At 48.2% G+C, this 24,982-nt stretch overlaps 1 protein-coding gene, 1 long non-coding RNA gene and 1 pseudogene across 3 annotated transcripts; all 3 read left to right on the top strand.

The window, feature by feature from the left end:
• Window positions 1-3,295: 3,295 nt before the first annotated feature.
• Window positions 3,296-5,594, top strand: LOC101152380 (non-POU domain-containing octamer-binding protein-like; annotated as a pseudogene).
• A 724-nt stretch (window positions 5,595-6,318) lies between these two features.
• Window positions 6,319-19,486, top strand: NOB1 (NIN1 (RPN12) binding protein 1 homolog). Of its 2 annotated transcripts, XM_004057891.5 has the most exons (9): window positions 6,319-6,517; window positions 6,639-6,771; window positions 9,004-9,134; window positions 11,743-11,814; window positions 12,035-12,160; window positions 12,255-12,455; window positions 13,032-13,129; window positions 16,341-16,485; window positions 18,756-19,486. In XM_004057891.5, the coding sequence occupies exons 1-9, from the start codon at window positions 6,455-6,457 to the stop codon at window positions 19,023-19,025; spliced, it is 1,239 nt and encodes a 412-aa protein (XP_004057939.2). In that variant the 5' UTR covers window positions 6,319-6,454; the 3' UTR covers window positions 19,026-19,486. The 2 variants fall into 2 exon arrangements, with proteins under 2 accessions (XP_004057939.2, XP_055222273.2); XM_055366298.2 differs by lacking the exon at window positions 9,004-9,134 and having other exon boundaries at window positions 6,430-6,517.
• Window positions 19,487-19,908: 422 nt separating this feature from the next.
• Window positions 19,909-24,416, top strand: LOC134757440 (uncharacterized). Its single transcript, XR_010131364.1, has 2 exons — window positions 19,909-20,946; window positions 23,681-24,416. It is a non-coding gene; the product is annotated as an uncharacterized lncRNA (long non-coding RNA).
• The last annotated feature ends 566 nt before the right edge of the window (window positions 24,417-24,982 follow it).

The raw sequence follows: 24,982 nt of genomic DNA, 5'->3' as shown, positions 1-24,982 counted from the left end.
GAACACCTGACTTCAAATGATCCGCCCACCTTGGCCTCCCAAAGTGCTGGGATTACAGGCATGAACCACTGCACCTGGCAGAGAAATATTTTTTTTAAGAGATGGGTCTGGATAGGTTGCTTCGGCTGGGCTCGAACTCCCAGCTTCAAGCAGTCCTCTTGCTTCAGCCTCCCAAGTAGCTGAGACTACAGGCGAATGCCACTGTGCCTGCCAATAACTCTATTTATTTATTTATTTATTTATTTATTTATTTATTTGCTTGCTTGAGACAGAGTTTCACTCTTGTAGCCCAGGCAGGAGGAGTGCAGTGGCTCAATCTTGGCTCACTGCAACCTCTGCCTCCCAGGTTCAAGCAATTCTCCTTCCTCAGCCTCCTGAGTAGCTGGGACTACAGGCGCCCACCACCATGCCTGGCTAATTTTTGTATTTTTAATAGAGATGGGGTTTCACCATGTTGGCCAGGCTGGTCTCAAACTCCTAACCTCAGATGATCCACCTGCCTTGGCCTCCCAAAGTGCTCAGATTACAGGTGTGAGCCAATGTGACCGGCCTCCAAGAACATTTTAAATAGACATTCTTGACTGATGTTCTGGACAAGTTGAATGAAGGCTCAGTTTAATCACCATTGATTAAAATTAATACTAATGACGTAATTAGCCTCAAAGACTTGTACTAATCTGTTATTTTTGGGTCTTCGAATTGGGATGGATTCTATCATGCATACAAATTAAATTGGCTGGTGGGGCGTGGAGGCTCACACCTGTAATCCCAGCACTTTTGGAGGCAGAGGCAGGTGGATTACCTGAGGTCGGGAGTTCGAAACCCACTTGGCCAACCTGGTGAAACCCCATCTCTACTAAAACTACAAAAAAATATATAAAAAAATTCGCCGGGCATGGTCCGGGTGCGGGTAATCCCAGGTACTCCAGAACCTGAGGCAGGAGAATTGCTTGAACCCGGGAGGCGGAAGTGGCAGTGAGCCATGATAACGCCTCTGCACTCCAGCCTGGGCGACAGAGTGAGACTCTGTATCTAAATAAATAAATAGGTTGAACACTTAGTCTCTACTTTTTCTAGTACCACTCCAAATCCAAGAGATTAACTTTCAAGGAGATACAGTCCTGTCTTTGTACATTAAACCCTATATTAGTCTCATTTATAAAACTACTATAACTAAAACTTCTCCAGTTCCATTGATGGCAGTTTTACTAATTCTGTTCTAGATAAATTAGAGACTATTTCCTTGACTTACTAGCATTTGTTGGTTTCGGTTTGTTTTCTTCTTTCATATTTCATTTTTTATCTTTTGTTGCTTTTTTTTTTAACAACCCTGCAGAAAAGATTTAGTGGCATCTGAGTAAGTGTTCACCAAAGGGGAGAAGGGACAGGCAAAGAGCACACACTGCACATTAAAAGAATAAAATCTGACAGGGTGCGGTGGCTGGCACCTGTAATCCCAGCACTTTGGGAGGCCAAGGCGGGCAGATCAGACTGTCAGGGGCTCGAGATCAGACTGGGCAACATGGTGAAAACCCATCTCTACAAAAAATACAAATATTAGCTGGGCATGGTGGCACACACCCGTAGTCCCAGCTAATCGGGAGCCTGAGGCTTGAGAATCGCTTGAACCTGGGAGGCGGAGGTTGCAGTGAGCCAAGATTGCACACTGGATTCCAGCCTGGATGACAGGGTGAGACTCTGTCTCAAAAAAAAAAAATTGATATGATAAACTAGAAAATGAGAAATAGCTTCCAGCCATACTCTGTTACGGCAGGTAGCACAGGCACGTTCTAGATAATGAAGAGACTGAGTGGTGAGAAAGGTTGAGCCAGGTGCAGTGGCTCACGCCTGTAATTCTAGCACTTTGGGAGGCGAAGGCAGGTGGATCACCGTACATCAGGAGTTCGAGATCATCTGGCCAATATGGTGAAACCCCATCTGTACTAAAAATACAAAAATTAGCCAGGCGTGGTGGCGGGCACCCATAATCTCAGCTACACAGGAGGCTGAGGCAGGAGAATTGTTGAACCTGGGAGGCAGAGGTGGCAGTGAGCTGAGATCACACCACTGTGCTCCAGCCTGGGCGACGAGAGCAAAACTCAGTCCCCTTCCCGCCACCCCAAAAAAAGAGAAAGACTGAGTTTGGGTAATTGCTGAAAGGCAACATTCGGTAGCACTGAAGGATTTTTGGGGTAGGACAGATAAATGACAATTGAGGAATACAACTGGAGTGAAGACTTCATGAAGAAAGTTTGGATGAAGACCCAAGTCAACATTCAGCAAAATTCACCAGATCTTATAATCATAAAATTTCAGATTTGCAAGGAAACGTAGAAGTCACTAAATACACCTTCTGTTCAATTCAGCAAGGAATTATTTGCTACCAAATTATGTGTGTTGCTTAGGGAGGTGGGGTGAGACTATTAAGACAAATTAGACAGACTCTGGCCCCACGTTGCTCAAAATGAAGTAAAGGCACATAAGCAGCAGTCAGTATAACAGAATGGGTAATTAGGTGGCTCAGGGACAGCACCGTGGTCTCACACCTGTAATCCCAGCACTTTGGGAGGCCAAGGCTAAAGGACTGCTTGAACCTGGGAGTTTCAGACCAGCCTGGGCAACATGATGAGACTCTTGTCTCTACAAAAGTAAAAATGAAAAAAACTAGCTGGGCATGGTGGTGTGGGCCTGTGGTCCCATCTACTCGAGAGGCTGAGGTAGGAGGCTCACTTGAGCCTGGGAGTTCAAGGTTGCAGTGAACTATGATCATGCCACTGCACTCCAGCCTGGGCAACAGAGAGAGACCGTGTCTCAAAAAAAAAAAAAAAAAAAAAGAGAAAGAGAGAAAGAAAAGGAAAGGAAAGAAAAAAGAAGAGAAGAGAGAAAAAAGTGGCTCTGAATCAGTTTGTCTGGGTGTTACGTTATTTTCACCACTTACTGACCATGTCAGCTAGACCTAGTGGCTTTAGTTAGCTATCCCTTGTCTGTAAAACAGTACCTATCTTGGCCGGGCGCGGTGGCTCACGCCTGTAATCCCAGCACTTTGGGAGGCCGAGGCGGGTGGACCACGAGGTCAGGAGATCGAGACCATCCTGGCTAATACGGTGAAATCCTGTCTCTACTAAAAATACAAAAAAAGTCGGGCATGGTGGCGGGCGCCTGTAGTCCCAGCTACTTGGGTGGCCGAGGCAGGAGAATGGCGTGAACCTGGGAGGCGGAGCTTGCAGTGAGTTGAGATCGCGCCACTGCACTCCAGCCTGGGCGACAGAGCAAGACTCCGTCTCAAAACAAAACAAAACAAAAAAAAAGCTTTTCTCGGGACGGGAGAGGCCGTGTAGCGTCGCCGTTACTCCGAGGAGAGACCAGTCGGTAGAGGAGAAGTCGAGGTTAGAGTGAACTGGGAGGCACTTTGCTGTCTTCAATCGAAGTTGAGGGTGCAAAAATGCAGAGTAATAAAACTTTTAACTTGGAGAAGCAAAACCATACTCCAAGAAAGCATCATCAACATCACCACCAGCAGCAACAGCTGCAGCCGCCACCACCGCCAATACCTGCGAATGGGCAACAGGCCAGCAGCCAAAATGAAGGCTTGACTATTTGACCTGAAGAATTTTAGAAAACCAGGAGAGAAGACCTTCACCCAACGAAGCCGTCTTCTTGTGGGAAATCTTCCTCCCGACATCACTGAGGAAGAAATGAGGAAACTATTTGAGAAATATGGAAAGGCAGGCGAAGTCTTCATTCATAAGGATTAAGGATTTGGCTTTATCCGCTTGGAAACACGAACCCTAGCGGAGATTGCGAAAGTGGAGCTGGACAATATGCCACTCTGTGGAAAGCAGCTGCGTGTGCGCTTTTCCTGCCATGGTGCATCCCTTACAGTTCGAAACCTTCCTCAGTATGTGTCCAACGAAGTGCTGGAAGAAGCCTTTTCTGTGTTTGGCCAGGTAGAGAGGGCTGTAGTCATTGTGGATGATCGAGGAAGGCCCTCAGGAAAAGGCATTGTTGAGTTCTCAGGGAAGCCAGCTGCTGGGAAAGCTCTGGACAGACGCAGTGAAGGCTCCTTCCTGCTAACCACATTTCCTCGTCCTGTGACTATGGAGCCCATGGACCAGTTAGATGATGAAGGGGGACTTCCAGAGAAGCTGGTTATAAAAAACCAGCAATTTCACAAGGAACGAGAGCAACCACGCAGATTTGCACAGCCTGGCTCCTTTGAGTATGAATATGCCATGCGCTGGAAGGCACTCATTGAGATGGAGAAGCAGCAGCAGGACCAAGTGGACCGCAACATCAAGGAGGCTCGTGAGAAGCCAGAGATGGAGATGGAGGCTGCACGCCATAAGCACCAGGTCATGCTAACGAGACAGAATTTGATGAGGCGCCAAGAAGAACTTCGGAGGATGGAAGAGCTGCACAACCAAGAGGTGCAAAAACGAAAGCAACTGTAGCTCAGGCAGGAGGAAGAGCGCAGGCGCCGTGAAGAAGAGACACGGAGGCAGCAAGAAGAAATGATGCAGCCACAGCAGGAAGGATTCAAGGGAACCTTCCCTGATGTGAGAGAGCAGGAGATTTGGATGGGTCAGATGGCTATGGGAGGTGCTATGGGCATAAACAGCAGAGGTGCCTTGCCCCCTGCTCCTGTGCCAGCTGGTACCCCAGCTCCTCCAGGACCTGCCACTATGATGCCGGATGGAACTTTGGGATTGACCCCACCAACAACTGAACGCTTTGGTCAGGCTGCTACAATGGAAGGAATTGGGGCAATTGGTGAAACTCCTCCTGCATTCAACCATGCAGCTCCTGGAGCTGAATTTGCTCCAAACAAACGTCGCAGATACTAATAAGTTGCAGTGTCTAGTTTCTCAAAACCCTTAAGAGAAGGACCCCTTTTGGACTAGCCAGAATTCTACCCTGGAAAAGTGTTAGGGATTCCTTCCAATAGTTAGATCTACCCTGCCTGTACTACTCTAGGGAGTATGCTGGAGGCAGAGGACAAGGGAGGGGTGGTATTAAACAAGTCAATTCTATGTAGTATATTATTTAATCAGTTCTGTGTGGTGCATTCCTGAAGTCTCAAATGTGATTGTTGAGGGCCTGGGGAAACCATGGCAAAGTAGATCCAGTTAGAGCCCATTAATCTTGATCATTCTGTTTTTTTTTTTTTTTTTTTTTTTTTTTGTCCATGTTGTTTCATTTGCTTGCCCTGCCCCCGAGATGGAGTCTTACTCTGTCGCCCAGGCTGGAGTGTAGTGGCACGATCTCGGCTCACTGCAATCTCTGCCTCCCGGGTTCAAGCTTGTCCAGGCTGATCTTGAACTCCTGACCTCGTGATCCCCCGCCTCGGCCTCCCAAAATGCTGGGATTACAGGGGTGAGCCACCGTGCCCAACCTCACTTGCTTTCTTATCTTTACACTCCCCCAGTCCCAGAGAAACTGCCACATACACCACAAAAACCAAACATCCCCCAATGACCTTAGCCCCATTGCTCCATTCACTCCCAGGTGAGAATTCAGGCAAACGTCCACAAAGGTCACAGGCAACGTACATACGGTTCTATTATATCCCATATATTACCCCTTCATGTCCTAAAGAAGACATTTTCTCTTAGAGATTTTCATTTTAGTATATCTTTAAAAAAAAAATCTTGTGTTAACTTGCCTCCATCTTTTTCTTGGGTGAGGACACCCAGGAATGACCCTTTTGTGTCTATGATATTGCTGTTCACAGCTTTTCTTGATAGGCCTAGTACAATCTTGGGAACAGGGTTACTGTATACTAAAGGTCTGACAGTAGCTCTTAGACTCGCCTATCTTAGGTAGTCATGCTGTGCCTTTTTTTTCCATTGGTGTATTGTATTTGATTTGTCTCTGATATATTTGGAGTTTTTCTGAGAACTGGAGCAGTAATGCAGCATCGACCTATTAAAATACATTTTAAGCCTTTAAAAAAAACAGTACCTATCTCATAGGGGTGCTGTGATAACGAAATTAGGTAATCTGTATTGATTGACTTTTAACCATAAGAATATATACAGGTTTTAAATTTATTTATTTATTGAAGAGATGGGGGTCTCGCTATGTTGCCCAGGCTGGTTTCACATTCCAGGGCTCAGGCAATCCTTTCGCCTCAGCCTCCTTAATAGCTGGGACTCTAGGCGCGCACCACTACACCTGGCAGGTTTTATCTTCAAAGGTAAAGAAGGCACTAAGGTCTAGATGCTGAAGCCGATTTCCCAGGTGTCCCCCAAGGTTTGACCCCGCCCACACTTCTCTGGCTATGCGGGCGGCGTCGCTGCGCATGCGCGCGAGTAGAGCAGGGAGGTGCTGGTGCGGCCGCCAGGAGGCGCAGCTAAGTCGCGGCTGCTCTTCCTGGTTCCCAGAGGCCCAGACTTGGACATAGGAGCCGGCGCAAGCTCCGTGCGCATGCGCGCTCCCCTCTCACGCAGCCAACATGGCTCCAGTGGAGCACGTTGTGGCGGATGCTGGGGCTTTCCTGCGGGATGTGGCTCTGCAGGTACGGGGAGCTCCCTCCGGGACGAGAGAGATCTGGGCTGGCCGCCCCTTCGGGAGTGCGTGGAGTCGCGCGGAGCGTTGCTTGGTGCGGGTGGGTCTGAGCTGGGGCGTTCTGTCCGCAGGACATCGGGAAGAACATTTACACCATCCAGGAGGTGGTCACTGAGATTCGGGACAAGGCCACACGCAGGCGGCTCGCTGTCCTGCCCTACGAGCTGCGGTTCAAGGAGCCCTTACCGGAATACGTGCGTCTGGGTGAGTGCCTCTGCCCTAGCGTTGACGGGAAGCTGGGGTCCAGGGCGCAGATGGCACCCAGTTGGGTGCGAGTTGGGGTCTAGCTGCCTTATCAGAGCAGTAGATTTACAGCCAGCACTTTCTAGGAGATTGTGGTGGGAGAGAGGCTTCCTGGGTCTGGAGTCCTCCAGTAACTAGCTGTATGCCCTCGGGCATAGCATTCAAATTTGGGCCTCGTTTACCTCATCCGCAAAATGGGAATAATAATTGTATCTGTCTCCAAGGTTGCTGTGAGCATGAACTGAGGAATATGGCAGTCAGCACAGTGTCAAGCACTTTGCAGACACGCAATAAATTTATTTGGATTTAAAATAAGAGTGTGGATCTCTTGCTATTACTCTGGTCTATTTCTTTTCAGTAGATTGGGCTGATGACTGGATACAAAGATCTGCACCTGGCAGAGCTTTAAAAAGGGAATGCTTTGCATTGTATTAAATGTGAAAGAAAATTAAGCTGGGCGCGGTGGCTTACGGCCTGTAATCCCAGCACTGGGAGACCGAGGCGGGCGCATCACCTGAGGTCAGGAGTTCGAGACCAGCCTGACCAACATGGTGAAACCCCGCCTCTACTAAAAATACAAAATTAGCTGGGCGTGGTGGTGTGCTTCTGTAATCCCAGCTACTTGGGAGGCTGAGGCAGGAGAATTGCTTGAACCTGGAGGTGGAGGTTGCAGTGAGCCGAGATCGCACCACTGCACTTCAGCCTTGGCGACAGAGTGAGACTCTGTCTCAAAAAAAATAAAAAATAAAGAAAATTAAAGAATTGTCTCTTGGCTTAGGAGTCAGCGTTGTTCTCTTGTTGGGAATCAAGGTGATACCCAGGAAAGGCCCCTCAGTGGTTGGAAGTGTTTTAGAGGTTAGAGACTGATAGTGGAGATGATGTTACCTCCTCTGTTTGTGATTTCTACGATTTTCTCCACCAACTTAGTAGCTCTGTGATCTTTGCCAACTTACTAAATCTTTCCGAGGAAATACTAATAGTACTTCTGAAGAATGGCAAAGGATGAAATGAATTAACATATAAAGCTTTTAATGCAGTGCCTAGTACACAGTAAGTGCACAGTAAATTTTCGTTGCTGCTAATGTTTGTTTTTCAGGAAATAAGAGCAATATACCTAGTGTTCCTTGTACCAGGGTAGCAGGAGACATCTTTCTGTTAATTTCAGGAAATTTTAAGTGTTTATTATGGATGACTCTGGAGAATAACAGCAGTCTGACATGTATTATGCATTAAGCACATGCTTTTTGTTTCCTCATAGACTACTACAATTACAAGTTGAGCATACTGAATCTGAAATCCAGAATGCTCCTAAATCTGAAACTTTTTTTTTTTTTTTTTTTTTTTGAGATGGAGTCTGGCTGTGTTGCCTAGCCTGGAGTGCAGTGGCACGATCTTGGCTCACTGCAGCCTCCACCTCCTGGGTTCCAGCAATTCTTCTGCCTCAGCCTCCCGAGTAGCTGGGACTACAGGCACACGCCACCACACCTGGCTAACTTTTGTATTTTTAGGAGACAAGGGGTTTCACCATGTTGGCCAGGCTGGTCTCGAACTCCTGACCTCAAGTGATCTACCCACCTCAGCCTCCTGTAGTGAGGTGTGAGCCACCACGCCCCAACTTTCTTCTTTTTTTTGAGAAGGAGTCTCACTCTGTCGCCCAGGCTGGAGTGCAGTGGCGCAATCTTGACTCACTGCAACCTCCGCCTCCCAGGTTCAAACAATTCTCCTGCCTCCGCCTCCTGAGTAGCTGGGATTACAGGCCCCCCGCTACCACACCGGGATAATTTTTGTATATTTATTAGAGACAGGTTTCACCACGTTGGCCAGGCTGGTCTCCTGACCTCAAGTGATCCGCCCACCTCTGCCTCCCAAAGTGTTGGGATTACAGGCGTGAGCCACCACGCCTGGCCCCAGCCAACTTTCTGCTCCTTCCTCTGCATTTGATAAGGGTGTTACAGTAAATCTAACTGGCATGAATCTTGGTGGTGGAGAATACAAATTTCTCAACTGCGAGTAGGAAAAGGTCAGAAAATGGATAAAAGTGTTAAGGTTTTTCATGACATAGTGATCCTTTCTAAATTGTTTTGATACTTCCATTATTTTGATCTGTTCTAAATTGTTTTGATACTTCCATTGGTTATCCAAGGTCATATGGCTTTTTACCTCTAACTGAAGATGTAAATCTGTTGTTTACAGTGACTGAGTTTTCAAAGAAAACAGGAGACTACCCCAGCCTCTCTGCCACGGACATCCAAGTGCTTGCACTCACATACCAGTTGGAAGCAGAGTTTGTTGGGGTGTCTCACCTAAAACAAGAACCACAGAAGGTAAATCAAGAGGATGGGTTTTTAAAAGCTTTGTATTATGGGAACTGTCAGGTATACAAAAGTAGAAGGACTAGTGTAATGGACCCAGGGTTCCCATCATCCCCCTCCAATTATCTCTTAGCTAGTCTGTATTCATCTACACTGATCCACAGCCCTGAGTACTTTTTTTTTTTTTTGAGATACAGTCTTGCTCTGTCGCCCAGGCTGGAGTGCAACGGCATGATCTCGGCTCACTGCAGCCTCCGCCTCCTGGGTTCAAGTGATTCTCTTGCCTCAGTCTCGCGAGTAGTTGGTGGGATTACAGGCGCCCACCACCACACCCGGCTAATTTTTGTATTTTTAGTAGAGACGGGGTTTCGCCATGTTGGTCAGGCTGGTCTCGAACTCCTGACCTCAGGTGATGCGCCCGCCTCGGCCTCCCAAAGTGCTGGGATTATAGGCATGAGCCAGTGCGCCCAGCCTCAGCCCTGAGTATTTTAAACTCAGACATCGTATACTATTTCACTGATAGATATTTCTTGGTGTACCTCTAAAGATCAAGACTCTTAAAAACTTTAAAGCCATCATTACACCTACACAAAATTAATAGTAATGCCTGTTATCAAATATCCAGTCAACGTTCACGTTCCCCAGTTATTTTGTAAATGTTAAAGAGTTTGTTTGTTTGGATCAGGATCCCAGTGAGGTTCATACATTGCAATTGGCAAGTGTGTCTCAGTTCCTTTTTTTTTTCCCTCCTTGATCCAGGGTCTAGCTGTGTTGCCCAGGCTGGTCTTAGAACTCCTGGGCTCAAGTGATCCTCCCACCTCAGCCTCCTGATTAGTCTCTTTTGATCTGTAGGTTTTTGGGAAAGGTTTAAATTTGGAAAATGCAAAAAGAATAAAAATCTATATATCTGTATATAATAATTTTTTTTAAAAAAAGAACTATTTCTGGCCAGGTGCCGTGGCTTATGCCTATAATCCCAGGGCTTTGGGAGGCCAAGGCAGGAGCATTACTTGAGCCTAGGCATTTGAGACCAGCCTGGGCAACCCCGTCTGAGGCAGGAGGATCACTTGGGCCCAGGAGATTGAGGTTGCAGTAAGTTGTGATCATACCGCTGCACTCCAGCCTGAGTGACAGTGAGACCCTGTCTGAAAAAAAGAGAGCTTTCTGGAGGTAAAAAAGAAGGAACACTAAGTACTTGCAAGTGTTTTTTCAAACCTTGCTTCCTTCAAAACTTTGACTTCCTATTGTGTTTTTAGGGTCTTACCCACTGTGGCTAGGTTGAAGAGACTGATGCATTTGTGCCTGCACCCATTGTCTATTTCTAAGCCAGAGGATTTTAGAAGTCAAAAATTTTAACCTAATAATAATTCATTTTCAATAGTGTTGACAAATAATTGCTTAATCTTCTCTGCCTAAAGTCATCAAAACTATGGTGGACTCATATTTTTGCACTAGTTGAAACTACCCTCAAATTTTTTTAAGAAAGATGGGGTCTCTCTGTGTTGCCCAGGCTGGTCTCAAACTCCTGGGCTCAAGCCATCCTCCCACCTTGGCCTCCCAGAATGCTGAGATTACAGGCATGAACTACCACACTTGTTTTTTGTTTGTTTGTTTGTTTGTATTTTAATAAGACAGGAGCCTGTCATCACCTGGGCTGGAGTACAGTGGCACTGATCACAGCTCACTGCAGCATCAAACTCCTGAGCACAAGCAGTCCTCCTACCTCAGCCTCCCGAGTAGCTGGGACTGTAGGTGTACACCACCATGCCTGGCTAATTTTAAAATTTTTTTATAGAGACAGGGTGTCACTTTTGTCCAGGCTGGCCTCAAAATCCTGGCCCAAAACAATCCTCCTACCTCAGCCTTCCTAAGGGCTGGGAGTTAGTGAGCCACTGCACCCAGCTATTTTTTTATTTTTATTCTCTGATTTTTTTAAAACATTGGATGTCAGCCAGGCTCGGTGGCTCCTGTGTGTAATCCCAGCGCTTTGGGAGGCTGAGATGGGCAGATCACTTGAGGCTGGGAGTTTGAGACCAGCCTGGCCAACATGGCGAAACCCCATCTCTACTAAAAAATACAAAAATCAGTGGGGCATGGTGGCGCACACCTGTAATCCCAGCTACTTGGGAGGCTGAAGCATGAGAATCGCTTGAACCTGGGAGTCGGAGGTTAGGTTGCAGTGAGCCAAGGTTGTGCCACTCCCCTCCGGCCTGGGTGACAGAGCAAGACCCTATCTCAAAAAAAAAAAATGGATATCCTTTTTTTTTTTTGAGACAGAGTCTCACTTTTGTTGCCCAGGCTGGAGTGCAGTGGCGTGATCTCAGCCCACTGCAACCTCCGCCTCCCGGTTTCAAGGAATTCTCCTGCCTCAGCCTCCTGAGTAGCTGGGATTACAAGTGCCTGCCACCACGCCAGGCTAATTTTTGTATTTTTAGTAGAGACAGGGTTTCGCCACGTTGGCCAGGCTGGTCTCCAATTCCTGACCTTGGGTGATCCGCCCACCTCGGCCTCCTAAAGTGCTGGGATTACAGGCATGAGCCATCGCGCCCGGCCAAAAAAAAAAAAGCTGGATATCTTTAATTTTGATAACAAGAGGTATATGTTTTTTGTTTTTTTAAAGGTTAAAGTGAGCTCATCGATTCAGCACCCAGAAACACCTCTGCACATTTCTGGTTTCCATCTGCCCTCCAAGGTAATTTCTTAGACAAGCCAGGCCCTTCATGCTCTTTTCTGAAACATGTCACATCTCTCTAAGTCATCTGTTCACAGCGAACTAAATTTACACGGACCAATAACATAGTTTGTCCAGCCCTGTCTGATCTGACTTGTATATCGTATGTGATTTCATCTGTGACCTGAGAGGTGGCTACAGATGAATTTTCAGGTTTTAAAATTGTTTCTTTTAATTTCAGCCTAAACCCCCACAAGAAACAGAAAAAGGACACTCAGCTTGTGAGCCTGAGAACCTGGAATTTAGTTCCTTCATGTTCTGGAGAAACCCTTTGCCCAACATCGATCATGAACTGCAGGAGCTGCTGGTGAGGCCTTGACTTTTGGTCTTCTGACGACAGCTCAACTTCTCCTCCACTGCTCCTGTGGGCTGGGAGTTTGAAAGGTCTGTTGATGTTTCAGATTGACAGAGGTGAGGATGTTCCAAGTGAGGAGGAGGAGGAGGAAGAAAACGGGTTTGAAGACAGAAAAGATGACAGCGATGACGACGGGGGTGGCTGGATAACCCCCAGTAACATCAAGCAGATCCAGCAGGAGCTGGAGCAGTGTCACGTCCCCGAGGACGTGCGGGTTGGCTGCCTGACCACAGACTTCGCCATGCAGGTGGGTAGGGTGGGCCTGGGCCGTGTGTCACACACGTCATCGGCAGTGGTCCTACCGAGGTGTACAGATGTACACGGAACTGGTGCTGTGCAGCGCTTCTTTTCCTGGTTCTGGAAACCACCTGTGCCATTTGGTGATTTTTAGTTTTGCTTAGAGGCTAGACAATCGTGATATAATGACAACATTTGTATAGTACATTAAATGTTTAACGTTTACTATGTATGATTTTTTTTTTCAGTATATATAATGCCATGTGGTCAGTCAGGTTCTTAACACAGGGAGAGAGGGTTTTCAGCCCAGCAATGAGTGTATTTGGCCCAGACAAAATAAAATGTCTGTTGAGAGAGCTTGCTAATGACAGGTCATGGAAAATGACGAACACAGGCTCCAGGACGGTGTTAGAAAGACACCTGGGCCTTCATCCTCGTTTACACATCGAGAGGCCTCCCCATGCTGAGTTTCCTTCGCAAAAGCCAAGGAATATGGGCAATGTAGGCTTTGTGAAGTTCCCTTAACTGTAATTACAAAATGAAATGTGAAAAGAAAATTGATTTCTTCTTTAACTTGTGGTTGTAGAATGTTCTGCTGCAGATGGGGCTGCACGTGCTGGCGGTGAACGGCATGCTGATTCGTGAGGCCCGGAGCTACATCTTGCGCTGCCACGGCTGTTTCAAGTATGTAGCTGGTGACCTGGCCCTGGTGCCCTCTGTGGAACACTCTTCCTGTTTCTTTTTTTGTTTTGAGACACAGTCTCGCTCTGTCACCTAGGCTGGAGTGCAGTGGTGCAATCTCAGCTCACTGCAACCTCTGCCTCCTGGGTTCAAGCAATTCTCCTGCCTCAACCTCCCAAGTAGCTGGAACTAGAGGCACATACCACTGCACCCGACTAATTTAATTTCTATATGTTTTTAGTAGAGGCGGGGTTTCACCATATTGGTCAGGCTGGTCTCGAACTCCTGACTCCAAGTGATCCATCCACCTCAGCCTCCCAAAGAGCTGGGATTACAGGTGTGAGCCACCACGCCTGGACACTATTCCTGTTTCTTCTACAGACTTGTTTAAAGAGAGCCCTACATTATGTGTTTTTCTTCCACCTCGTCATTCCTCTGGGGCCTGGGTTCTGTCTCCACCTGTGCACTGAGAACTTGGGGACAGAGGTTGCCAGTGACCTCCCACCGTATCTCAGTGGCATGGGGTTAGGGACATGGGTTCTGGAACAGTGAGCCTCATTCTTTAGCGGTACATACCGAAATGTCTGTCCTTGGAATGTCTGGGATTTGCTTTGACATAATCCACAAGTAGAAGGAGTGGGTGGGGGTGGAGATGAAATAAGACTGGCCGTGAATTGATAGTTTTTGAAGCTGGGGGGGCTGGATACATGGAGGTTTGTTGTGTTTTGTCTGCTTTATACTTGAGAGATTTTCTGTTTACAAAAAGAAGAGTACATGGGTTCAAACCCAGATTCTGTGTCCTGCTGCTGGTGTGATTTTGCAAAAGCTGATTGACTTCTTTGTGCTTCAGATTCTTTTCTTTGAGACGAGGTCTCACTATGTTGCCCAGGCTGGTCTTTAATTCCTGGCCTCAAGCAATCCTCTTATCTTGTCCTCCTAAAGTGGTGCGATTACAGGCCTGAGCCATCTGCCTATCAGATTCTTTTTATCTTTTTTTTTTTTTTTTTTTTGTTGGAGACAGGGTTTCTCTCTTGTTGCCCAGGCTGGAGTGCAGTGGCACGATCACGACTCACTGCAACCTTCGCCTCCCGGGTTCAAGCGATTCTCCTGCCTCAGCCTCCGAGTAGCTGGGACTACAGACAGGCACCCGCCACCACACCTGGCTAATTTTTTGTATTTTTAGTAGAGACGGGGTTTCACCGTGTTAGCCAGGATAGTGTTGATCTCCTGACCTCTGATCCGCCGAACTCAGCCTCCCAAAGTGCTGAGATTACAGGCATGAGCCACTGCGCCTGGCCCAGATTCTTGTTTTTGGTGTTTTGGGTTTTTTGTTTTTTTCTGAGACAGAGTCTCTCTGTTGCCTGGAGAGCAGTGGCACAGTCTAGGCTCACTGCAATCTCTGCCTCCCGGGTTCAAGCGATTCTCCTGTCCCAGCCTCCTGAGTAGCTGGGACTACAGGCACCCGCCACCACATCTGGCTTTTTGTATTTTTAGTAGTGACAGGGTTTCACCGTGTTGGCTAGGCTGATCTCAAATGCCTGAGCTCAAGTGATCTCCCTGCCTCGGCCTCCCAAAGAGCTGCGATTGCAGGCATGAGCCACCACATCCGGCCCTATGAGATGCTTAATAAGATTGAGAAGGTGGTTGTGAGGAACTAGGAAGACAGTTGTGTCAAGGACTCTGTGGTATCCAATACATAAGCAGCGTGCCTATCGGGTGAACTGTTAGTTTCTTGACCACTGACCTCTCATTGCTTTTCTGACTCTTGAGTTGGTTCCTGTGGTGGGTCAGGCTGGTGTTCTGTAGGGAGGCCTCTGGGACCCTGGAAACTGCCTGGTAGGCCTGGAAGAGCCTCTGCCGCAGCCTTGCTGGTGGAGTGTGGCCTGAGGACCTACTCTAGGGTGGCATCTGCCATTCTGCAGGCTCAGGCTGGGTCTGGGGGCATCACGTAGATCATCTGGTGGTGCCCCTTGTTGTAGAGGCCGATGAGGAACTTGCTGAATCATCAAAGGTGCCTCTCTGGGTCCCCAGCTCTTCCACTGGGAGGGACGTTGCCTGTGTGAAGCCTCATTCCCTGAAGTCCTGAGCATAACCCAGCACTCAGGCTTGGGGCCCCGCCCCGCCAGCCACTGTGGCTCTGCTGGTGGCCAGCCACTCCTCAGAGCGGCCCATACCTTCCTCTGAAGCTTCACGTCCCTTTGCTGCGTCAGGCTCATGATAGTAAAGCCCGTGGCTTCATAAAATTCCATTTTCTCCAACGTCCTTTGTTACAGAAGCACTAAATTCACCAGATTAACACTCAATTCTTAGAAACACTTGGAATGTTCTTCATGCTTGTCAGATTAGCCCCGTGACTGCACAGTTTGATGTACAAAATAATTAGGTCCCAACACTTGTTACGAGGTGCTTAGTTCACTCACAAGAGACTTCAGGTAAGGCATTTGGCTTCCCCAGCCGTTCCACGCAGCTCTTGTGTCTTGACCATTGGGAATTGATGGAGAACTCCAGAAGGACAGGGACCAGGGCCACTGCTTTGCCGCTGACAGCAGCTTTCTCCTGTCGAGAGTCCACTGTCGGGGCTTGAGTGCATAGGTGGGGGAAGTCTTGGTTCTGCCCTCAGTGCCCGGCTTAGTTCAGCCACAGCAGCGTGTTTCCTGTCTCTCTCATTAATATGCTCTGCTGCCTCCAGAGCTGCTCCCGAGTTAACACCCAGGCTGACATTTGGAGAGAAGGTAGCTGGTGGTGTGACGAGGTGCCCCTCGAGAAAGTGCCGTGATGTGAAGGGCATTGATTCTGGAGCCAGACTGCCTGGGTTTATCTGCCATGGACCAGCTGGGTGACCTTGAGCAAGCTGCCTTAACTTGCCTCAGTTTCCCCATCTGTAAAATGGAGACGGTGCCATCCTCCCAGGACTAGTGATGTGAACCCTACAGAACAGGGCCTGGCGGTGTGTAGGAAGGGTTTGGGATTCACCTAACTGCATCCTGCTCGCTTGCACACTTCCTTACCTGCCCCTCCTGGGGTTTATCTGTCCCTCAGAGGGACGTGGCGGCCCTTTGCTGACAGCTTCAGTGGCCTCCGTCTTTGTGACATGTGTGGTGCGGTTCAGCCCTTCCCTGTTTCTTCTCCTGAGGCCCGAGACCCACCTTGTGCTCTGGGGAGGCGTTTGCTGCCTGTGGCTTTGGTACAGATCATCTCCTTTTGTGTCTCCCAGGACAACGTCTGACATGAGCCGAGTGTTCTGCTCACACTGTGGGAACAAGACCCTGAAGAAAGTGTCCGTGACCGTCAGCGACGACGGCACCCTGCACATGCACTTCTCCCGCAACCCCAAGGTGCTGAACCCCCGCGGCCTCCGGGTGAGTGGCGCCTCTCCCAGTCCCCTCCCAACACCAGAGTCAAAAAGAACAGAAAGGACAAAAGAAAACCTAGTCTAGTCATTTCTGCAAGATGGGCGATTGAAAGCCTGTGACCTAGGTACCAAGACGGAGCGGGGAGAGTGTGTGACAGATGCCATCTCATGAGAAGCGACCGGTTATTTGGGCAGTAGCTGTGAAAGGCTACGGTAGCGGCTCACGAAGTGGGAACTCATTTGGAGTAAGGCGGAGGTTAGATTTGTGCAGGAGTTGAAGGATGGGCAGGGTCTCGGGAAGCCCATGATGCAGAGAGGAATGGGTGTGGAAAGCACAGCACGGAAGAGAGGGCCGGACGGGCTACATGCGCACAGCTGCCGACGCAGAGAATCGGGAGGGAAGGATTGGAGGACGAATGAGTGGCACTGGCCTCTCCCAGCAGTAAAATAGCCACGTGTGCATGAGAAGAACCTTTACTTTCAATTTTGAAATAATTTTCAACTTATAGAAAAGTTGTAAAAACAGTACAAACAATTCCTGGGGTTTTTCTTGTTGTTTGAGACAGGGTCTCACTCTGTCACCCAGGCTGGAATGCAGTGGCGTGATCTTGGCGCACTGAAACTCCACCTCTGGGGTTCAAGCGATTCTCCTGCCTCAGCCTCCCAAGTAGCTGGGACTACAGGCACACGCCACCATGCTTGACTGATTTATCTTTAGTAGAGATGGGGTTTTGCCATGTTGGCCAGGATGGTCTCAAACTCCTGACCTCAGGTGATTCGCCCACCTCAGCCTCCCAAAGTGCTGGGATTACAGGCGTGAGCCACCGCACCTGGCTAATAATTCCTGTTTACCCGTCACCTGGATTTCCCAGGGTTAATCATGTACCACATCTGCTTTCTCTTTATACATGTACATATTTTTTTCCTGAACCATCTGAGTAGATTGTACACATAATGCCCTTTTGCCTTGAAACAAGGACTTTATCTTATGTAACCACAGTGTAATTATCAAAATCAAGAAATCAGCATCGCTGCGATACCAGTGTGTAATCTGCAGACCCAACTCCAGATTTTGCCAGTTGTTCCACAAATTTCCTTTCTGACAAAAGAAGGGGATTTTTTGGGTCCAGAATCCAGTCTAGGATGAAACGTTGCATTTTGTCATCTTGTCTTTTTTCGACTGGGGTCCTTTCAGTCTTTTGTCGTAGATGACCTTGACACTTTTGAAGAGTATGAGTCCGTTCCTTTGTAGAATGTCCTTCCCCTTGGGTGTGTCTGGTATTTCCTCGGGATTGGATTAGATTGGGGCTATGCAGTTTTGGCAGGAACACCCCAGAGGTGATCCTGATGTGTCCTTCTCAGGACTTCGTTTCAGTGGGTAAATGATAATTGTCTAATTTACTGGTGATACTAACTTTGATCACTTGGTTCAGTGGCTTCTGCCACCTTAATCCCCTGTAAAGTTATTTATAATACTTAATTTGTAGAAAGAGACTGAGACTATGTATATATTATTTCTCGTTGAACTTACCTAAAGTTGCCTGAAACAGTTATTATAGTGATTATTGCCAAATGGTGATTTTCTGTCATTCCTTCCATGTTTATGACCTGGTATTATACTGTAAAGAAGAACTTTCCTTTTAGTCTCATTTATTGATTTCTGTGAGTGTGGTCTTGTGGATTTTTGTCATAGTCTACAGGTTGTGATCTATCACTGTCATTTTGAGCCTCGCGTTGTGCCATGTGTGGCCAGTGGGAGCCTGTGTTCTTTTGCCAGATCCTAGTCTGTCAAACTTTATGGCACAACAAGAAGTTCCCAGAGACTCAGCCATCTCCTGCCTGTGCCCCAGAATCTGCCATTTCTCTCAGGAGCTCTGGTTTTTTATGCAGGATGGTTTTTAGAAGTAAAGATCTGGGGACTGGGTGTGTCTGTTGTCCTGCGGTGTCATTGCATCTTGGCTACAATGGACAGAGCTAGGAAATACATACATGTGTGTGTAAATACACACTGGAATGTTTTGTATTTCTATTTCTGTATTGTCTTTAGCTGAAGGTATGTAGTCAAAATACTGTGTTCGGTTTTTCATATGTGAATTGAGGTGGGAATCAGGTGGGAGGCGGCGGCATGTCACACGTAGCATATGGTAGGCAGTCAATTACCACCCGCTGTCATCTGCCTGCAGCAGGATCTGCAAGGTCGGCTGCACCTTACCAGCCATGGCCTTGTGTGACTGTGGCTCCCCTTCTTCTAATGGCCCTTCCTTGTCTTATTTCCAGTACTCGCTTCCCACTCCCAAAGGGGGCAAATACGCCATCAACCCCCATCTCACCGAGGATCAGCGCTTCCCTCAGCTGCGACTCTCCCGAAAGGCCAGGCAGAAAACCAACGTGTTCGCCCCTGACTACATCGCCGGGGTGTCACCCTTTGTCGAGAACGACATCTCCAGCCGCTCAGCTACCCTGCAGGTCCGGGACAGCACCTTGGGAGCTGGGCGGAGACGCTTAAATCCCAACGCTTCCAGAAAGAAGTTTGTGAAGAAAAGGTGAAGAGCGAGTTCCCGCAGGCAAATTGGATGGGCGTCTGGCCGCCGTGGAGTTCCGGTGACCCATTTCCCCAGCCGTGTCGTCTCCAGGACCACCCGATGGAAATAACAGGCGGGCTTCACGGTGCGGCTCTGCCTGCCCATGCCCCGCTGGGTCTGCAGGGAACTGGACTGTCCCATGGCCTGTGAGCACCGGAGCGCCTGGCTGCCTGCCAAGGAAGTGCAATTGCATAAAAACAGAAAGAACAACGCCCTGGAGCCAATCTTCAAGAAAGGAATTTCCAAAGGATAATATTTTTCTAATAAATGCGGCTGCAACCTCCTGTGCATTTAATTAAATAGGCCAAATTTTTGCTGCTTAGGTCATCTCAAGGCTGATACTTGAGCTGTGTGCCCAGAGATCATGCATTTAGATTTATCTTTTTACCAGAAAATACAAGGTTATAATAAAACTAAGAACTACCATTTCTTTCTTTTAACCTGTTCTTTTTTTGAGAATAGTTTCCATTCGTCTGGAAAGTGCAATGTGGTGAGCTCCCTGACGGCCTTTCACCTGGATTCCCCACGGTTCCGCCTCATCTTTCTCTGCACACACAGTCACAAAGTATGAGTCATCTAGGAAAAGGATATTCTTTTGCATAACCACGGTAGAGTTAGCAAATTCAAGAAATATCACATTGGTACATTACTATTATGTAACATGACAGCACTGGAAGTCACCCTGTATCAGTTCGTTCTTCAGCTGCCTAATGTTCCATTGCGAACAGCTATGAAACAAACTCTGTTAAGTACTTACTCTACATTAGCCCATTTAATCCATAGAACGTTAATACAGGGTACGGCTCCTGTTATTTCGAGCAGTCCTGAGCTACAAGAGGTAAGTGACACAGCATGTGAGTGGCTGGGCCAAGATTTCAGCTTAGTCCATCTGTACTTTTTTTTTGAGACAGTCTCGCTCTGTCGCCAGGCTGGAGTACTATGGCTCAGTCTCGGCTCACTGCCACCTCGCCTCCCAGGCTCAAGAGATTCTTCGGCCTCAGCCTCCCGAGTAGCTGGGATTACAGGCAAGTGCTGCTGTGCCCAACTAATTTCTGTATTATTATTATTTTTTTAAATAGAGACTGGGTTTCACCATGCTGCCCAGGCTGGTCTTGAACTCCTGACCTCAGGCGATCCACCCACCTTGGCCTCCCAAAGTGCGGGGATTACAGGTGTGAGCCACCACGCCCAGCCCCATCTGTGCATCTGTGGTTTTTTTGTTTTTTTTTTGTTTGTTTTTTTTGAGATGGAGTCTTGCTCTGTCGCCCAGGCTGGAGTGCAGTGGCGCGATCTCGGCTCACTGCAAGCTCCGCCTCCTGGGTTCACGCCATTCTCCTGCCTCAGCCTCCCGAGTAGCTGGGACTACAGGCACCCGCCACCGCGCCTGGCTAATTTTTTGTATTTTTAGTAGAGACAGGGTTTCACCGTTGTTAGCCAGGATGGTCTCCATCTCCCGACCTCGTGATCCGCCCACCTCGGCCTCCCAAAGTGCTGGGATTACAGGCGTGAGCTACCATGCCCGGCCTCCATCTGTGCTTTTAAGCCACAAATGTACCAGTGGAGATGGTAGGAAGGAGGGTGAACACTGCCCGCTTTCTGTCCCCATCTTTGTGAAACTCCTGCTCTTGGGAGGATTGATGGATTGACACCCAACTGGAGCACAGGGTACCGGAGGAGAGGTGAGTAGTGGTTACAGCCTGGGTGACTCCAACGTGCCCTTTCCATTTCTCCCCATACTCTGTTCTGTCAGACATAGAGAAAGTAGGCCGAGCACGGTGACTCATGCCTATAACTCCAGCAATTTGAGAAGCCGAGGCAGGATCGCTTGAGCCCAGGACATGGAGAACAGCCTAGGTCAAAAGAATGTCTACAGAGAACACAAGAGGGTAAGGCTTTTAGCTTAACTGCACCCCTGTTTCTCACCGTCATCTTGGAATTCCTTCCCTTTCTCCTCAGTCCCACCCATTTCATTCTGTATTTAGTAGCCATAAGACTACTAAATAAGACTGGTCAGGATTTGGCCAACAGTCTATATGTAATTTTTTTTTTCTTTTTGAGACTGTCACCCAGGCTGGAGTGCAGTGGTGCAATCTTGGCTCACTGCAGCCTCCGCCTCCCAGGTTCAAGTAATTCTCCTGCCTCAGCCTCTGGAGTGGCTGGGACTATAGGTGTGCGCCACCACGCCCATCAAATTTTATTTGGTAGAGATGGGGTTTTGCCGTGTTGGCCAGGCTGTTCTCAAATACCTGACCTTAGGTGATCTGCCTGCCTTGGCCTCACAAAGTGATGGGATTACAGGCATGAGCTACTGTGCCGGGCCTCACATATAATTTTAAAAAGTCTTGGACCAGGGCCAGGCATGGTGGCTCACTCCTGTAATCCCAGCACTTTGGGAGGCCGAGGCAGGCGGATCACCTGAGGTCGGGAGTTCGAGATTAACCTGAGCAACACGGAGAAACCCTGTATCTGCTAAAAATACAAAATTAGCCTGGCACGGTGGCAGGCACCTGTAATCCTGGCTACTTGGGAGGCTGAGGCAGGAGCATAGCTTGAACCCAGGAGGCGGAGATTGCGGTGAACCGAGATCGTGCCATTGCACTTCAGCCTGGGCAACAAGAGCAAGACTCCCGTCTCAAAAAAAAAAAAAAAAAAAAAGTGATAGGCCAGTTGCTGTGGTTCACGCCTATGATCCCAACACTTTGGGAGGCCAAAGTGGGAGGATCGCTCAAGTTCAGGAACTTGAGACCAGCTTGGGCAACATAGTGAGACCCCATCTCTAAAAAATATACAAAAATTAACATGTATGATGATACACACCTACAGTCCCAGCTACTTGGGAGGCTGAGGTGGGAGGATTGCTTAAGCCCGAGAGGGTGAGGTTGCAATGAGTTGAGATCATGCCACTGCACTCCAGCCTGGGTGACAGAGAGAGACCGTGTCTCAAAAGAAGAAAAACTTACTGCCTGGACGCAGTGATCCAGACCAGTAATCCCAACGTTTTGAGAGGCTGAGGCAGGCAGATCACTTTAGCTCAGGAGTCCAATACCAGCCTGGCCAACATAGTGAAACCCTGCAAACAAATAAAAATCAGTGAAACAAACAAATTAGTTGCACATGGTGCCGCCTGTAGTCCCAGCTACCTGGGAGGCTGAGGTACGAGGATCACTTGGGCTCGGGAGGAGGAGGGGGTTGCAGCTGAGATCCTGCCACCAAACTCCAGCCTAGGTGACAGAGCAAGACCCTGCCTGTCACAAAAAAAAAAAAAAAAAAAGGCATGGCACAGTGGCTTACACCTGTAATCCTAGCACTTTGGGAGGCCAAGGTGGGCGGATCACTTGAGGTCAGGAGTTTGAGACCAGCCTGGCCAACATGGCGAAACCCCATCTCTACTAAAAATACAAAAAAAAGCCAGGCATGGTGGCGCACGCCTGTAGTCCTAGCTACATGGTTGGCCAACATGGCGAAACCCTGTCTCTACTAAAAATACAAAAATTGGCTGGGTGTGGTGGTGGGCACCTGTAATCCCAGCTACTCGTGAGGCTGAGGCAGGAGAATTGCTTGAACCTGGGAGGCGGAGGTTGCAGTGAGCCGAGATGGTGCAAATGCACTCTAGCCTGGGCGACACAGCGAGACTCTTACATACATACATACATACATACATAACATACATACATAGACATAAAAATAAGAATAACCAAATAACCAGGCCGGGCATGGTGGCTCACGCCTGTAATCTCAGCACTTTAGGAGGCCAAGGCCAGTGGATAACTTGAGGTCAGGAGCTCGAAAGCAGCCTGGCCTACATACTGAAATCCCGTCTGTACTAAAAATACAAAAATTAGCTGGGCCTGGTGGTATGTGCCTGTAATCCCAGCTACTCAGGAGGCTGAGACAAGAGAATCACTTGAACCCGGGAGGCAGAGGTTGCAGTGAGCCGAGATGGTGCCACTGCACTCCAGCCTGGGCGACAGAGCAAGCCTCCGTCAAAAAAAAACACGACTCAATTTGCTACCTTGAATCAAGTCTCTTCAGAACAAATGAATGTCCTTTTTGAGAGAAATTAGCATTTTGTTGTTGTTTTTGTTTTTGTTTTTTTTTGTTTTTTTTGAGATGGAGTCTTGCTCTGTCACCCAGGCTGGAGTGCAGTGGCACAACCTCGGCTCACTGCAACCTCCATCTTCCAGGTTCAAGCGATTCTCCTGCCTCAGCCTCCCGAGTAGCTGGGATTACAGGCGCATACTGCCACACGTGGCTAATATTTGTATTTTTAGTAAAGATGGGGTTTTACCATGTTGGCCAGGCTGGTCTTAAACTCCTCACCTCAGGTGATCCACCTGCCTCGGCCTCCCAAAGTGCTGGGATTACAGGAGTGAGTCACTGTGCCTGGCAGAAATTTCAGTTTAATCAGAGTGTTCTAAGCCCAGTGAAGGATGGCCTAATTCCGGCATTACATAACTTAAATTAGAGCAGGACACACCAAAACACAGGAAGCCCAACACAATGGTGTGAGTGCTGTGTAATAGCCATAGTGGTGGTGGGTAGGAGGACAGGAAGGGATGGATGGGGTTTCTAGTAGAAGAATCTCTTCTACCCTAATACCAAGAACATTTTCTCCCCCAGAAATACTTGGCTGGAATCCACAGGAACCACTGAGGACAACCCAGGTCCCCAGACAGGCTCAACAATGGCTCTGAGCTAATATACAAAGTCCGTCATCCGCAGCACAGAGAAAAGGAAGGGGGCTTTGGGGACTTCTTGTGCAGAAAAGCAGCCACCCAGGTGGACACCATGCATTAGCAGGTGGCTCATGAGGATGCTTGTGTTCTTTCATCAGAAGGAGAGGACTCCTGAGAATTCTCCAACTCCCGGCTTTTAATTTCTAGATAAGACAACAAAGCTTCCTACAGCTCTGAGGTCCTGGCCTGCTCCCTGGGGACATACGGGGACCCTGAGGACACTGTTGATACATAATGCCTGGTACATACTCCTGGGATAGAGGCCTGCTTCAGAAAAGACCAGGGGAAATGTACAGTCTTGGTACTGAGAGCAAATTAAAGCTGGAAGAAACCATGAAGACAGAGAAGAGCATTAGCAGCTGACTGCGAATGAAACTCAAGAATTCTTACTCTAACTCTGAGAACAAGTTAGGGGCTGGCAGCCGACTGTTAAGCCCAGTGGCCTGGGTACAAATTCTGGACTACATCACTGACTGGCTGTGTAACCACAGACAAGTCACATAATCAGTTGGTGTCTCAGTTTCCTTATCTGTAAAATGGGGATGTTATTCTCTACCTCGCACCACACACAGAGATTCACTCAAAGCGGATCATACACCTAAATAAAAGAGTAAAAACTACAGAACTCTTACAAAAACACATACATATAAATTTTCATCACCTTGGGTTAGGCAATATATGACACCAAAAGCACAACTGATAAAAGAGAAGGTTGGCTGGGCGCGGTGGCTCACGCCTGTAATTCCAGCACTTTGGGAGGCTGAGGCGGGCAGATTGCCTGAGGTCAGGAGTTTGAGACCAGCCTGGCCAATATGGTGAAACCCCATCTCTACTAAAAATACAAAAAAAATTAGCTGGGCCTGGTGGCTCACGCCTGTAATTCCAGCTACTCATGAGGCTGAGGCAGGAGAATTACTTGAACCCGGGAGGCGGAGGTTACAGTGAGCCGAGATCACGCCACTGCACTCCAGCCTGGGTGATAGAGCAAGACTCCATCTCCAAAAAAAAAAAAAAAAAAAAAAAAGGTTGAGGCCAGCCACAGTGGCTCACGCTTGTAATCCCAGCACTTTAAGAGGCTGAGGTGAGTGGATCACCTGCGGTCAAGAGTTCAAGACCAGCCTGACCAACATGGTGAAACCCTGTCTCTACTAAAAATACAAAAATTAGCCAGGCATGGTGGCGGGCA

This window comes from Gorilla gorilla, chromosome 18, assembly GCF_029281585.2.
Source record: "Gorilla gorilla gorilla isolate KB3781 chromosome 18, NHGRI_mGorGor1-v2.1_pri, whole genome shotgun sequence".
In the NCBI taxonomy this organism is placed as follows: domain Eukaryota; kingdom Metazoa; phylum Chordata; class Mammalia; order Primates; family Hominidae; genus Gorilla; species Gorilla gorilla.
Note: the sequence above shows the minus strand (reverse complement) of the source record. Positions and strands in the feature narration are given on the sequence as shown.

What these genes read in the sequence shown, in the direction of transcription:
- NOB1 (XM_004057891.5), top strand. Translation starts at nt 6,455, where the DNA reads ATGGCTCCAGTGGAGCACGTTGTGGCGGATGCTGGGGCTTTCCTGCGG. An exon ending in TAAAACAAGAACCACAGAAG is followed by an intron (nt 9,135 to 11,742) that starts GTAAATCAAGAG and finishes GTTTTTTTAAAG; the next exon opens with GTTAAAGTGAGCTCATCGAT. An exon ending in CCACAGACTTCGCCATGCAG is followed by an intron (nt 12,456 to 13,031) that starts GTGGGTAGGGTG and finishes TTGTGGTTGTAG; the next exon opens with AATGTTCTGCTGCAGATGGG.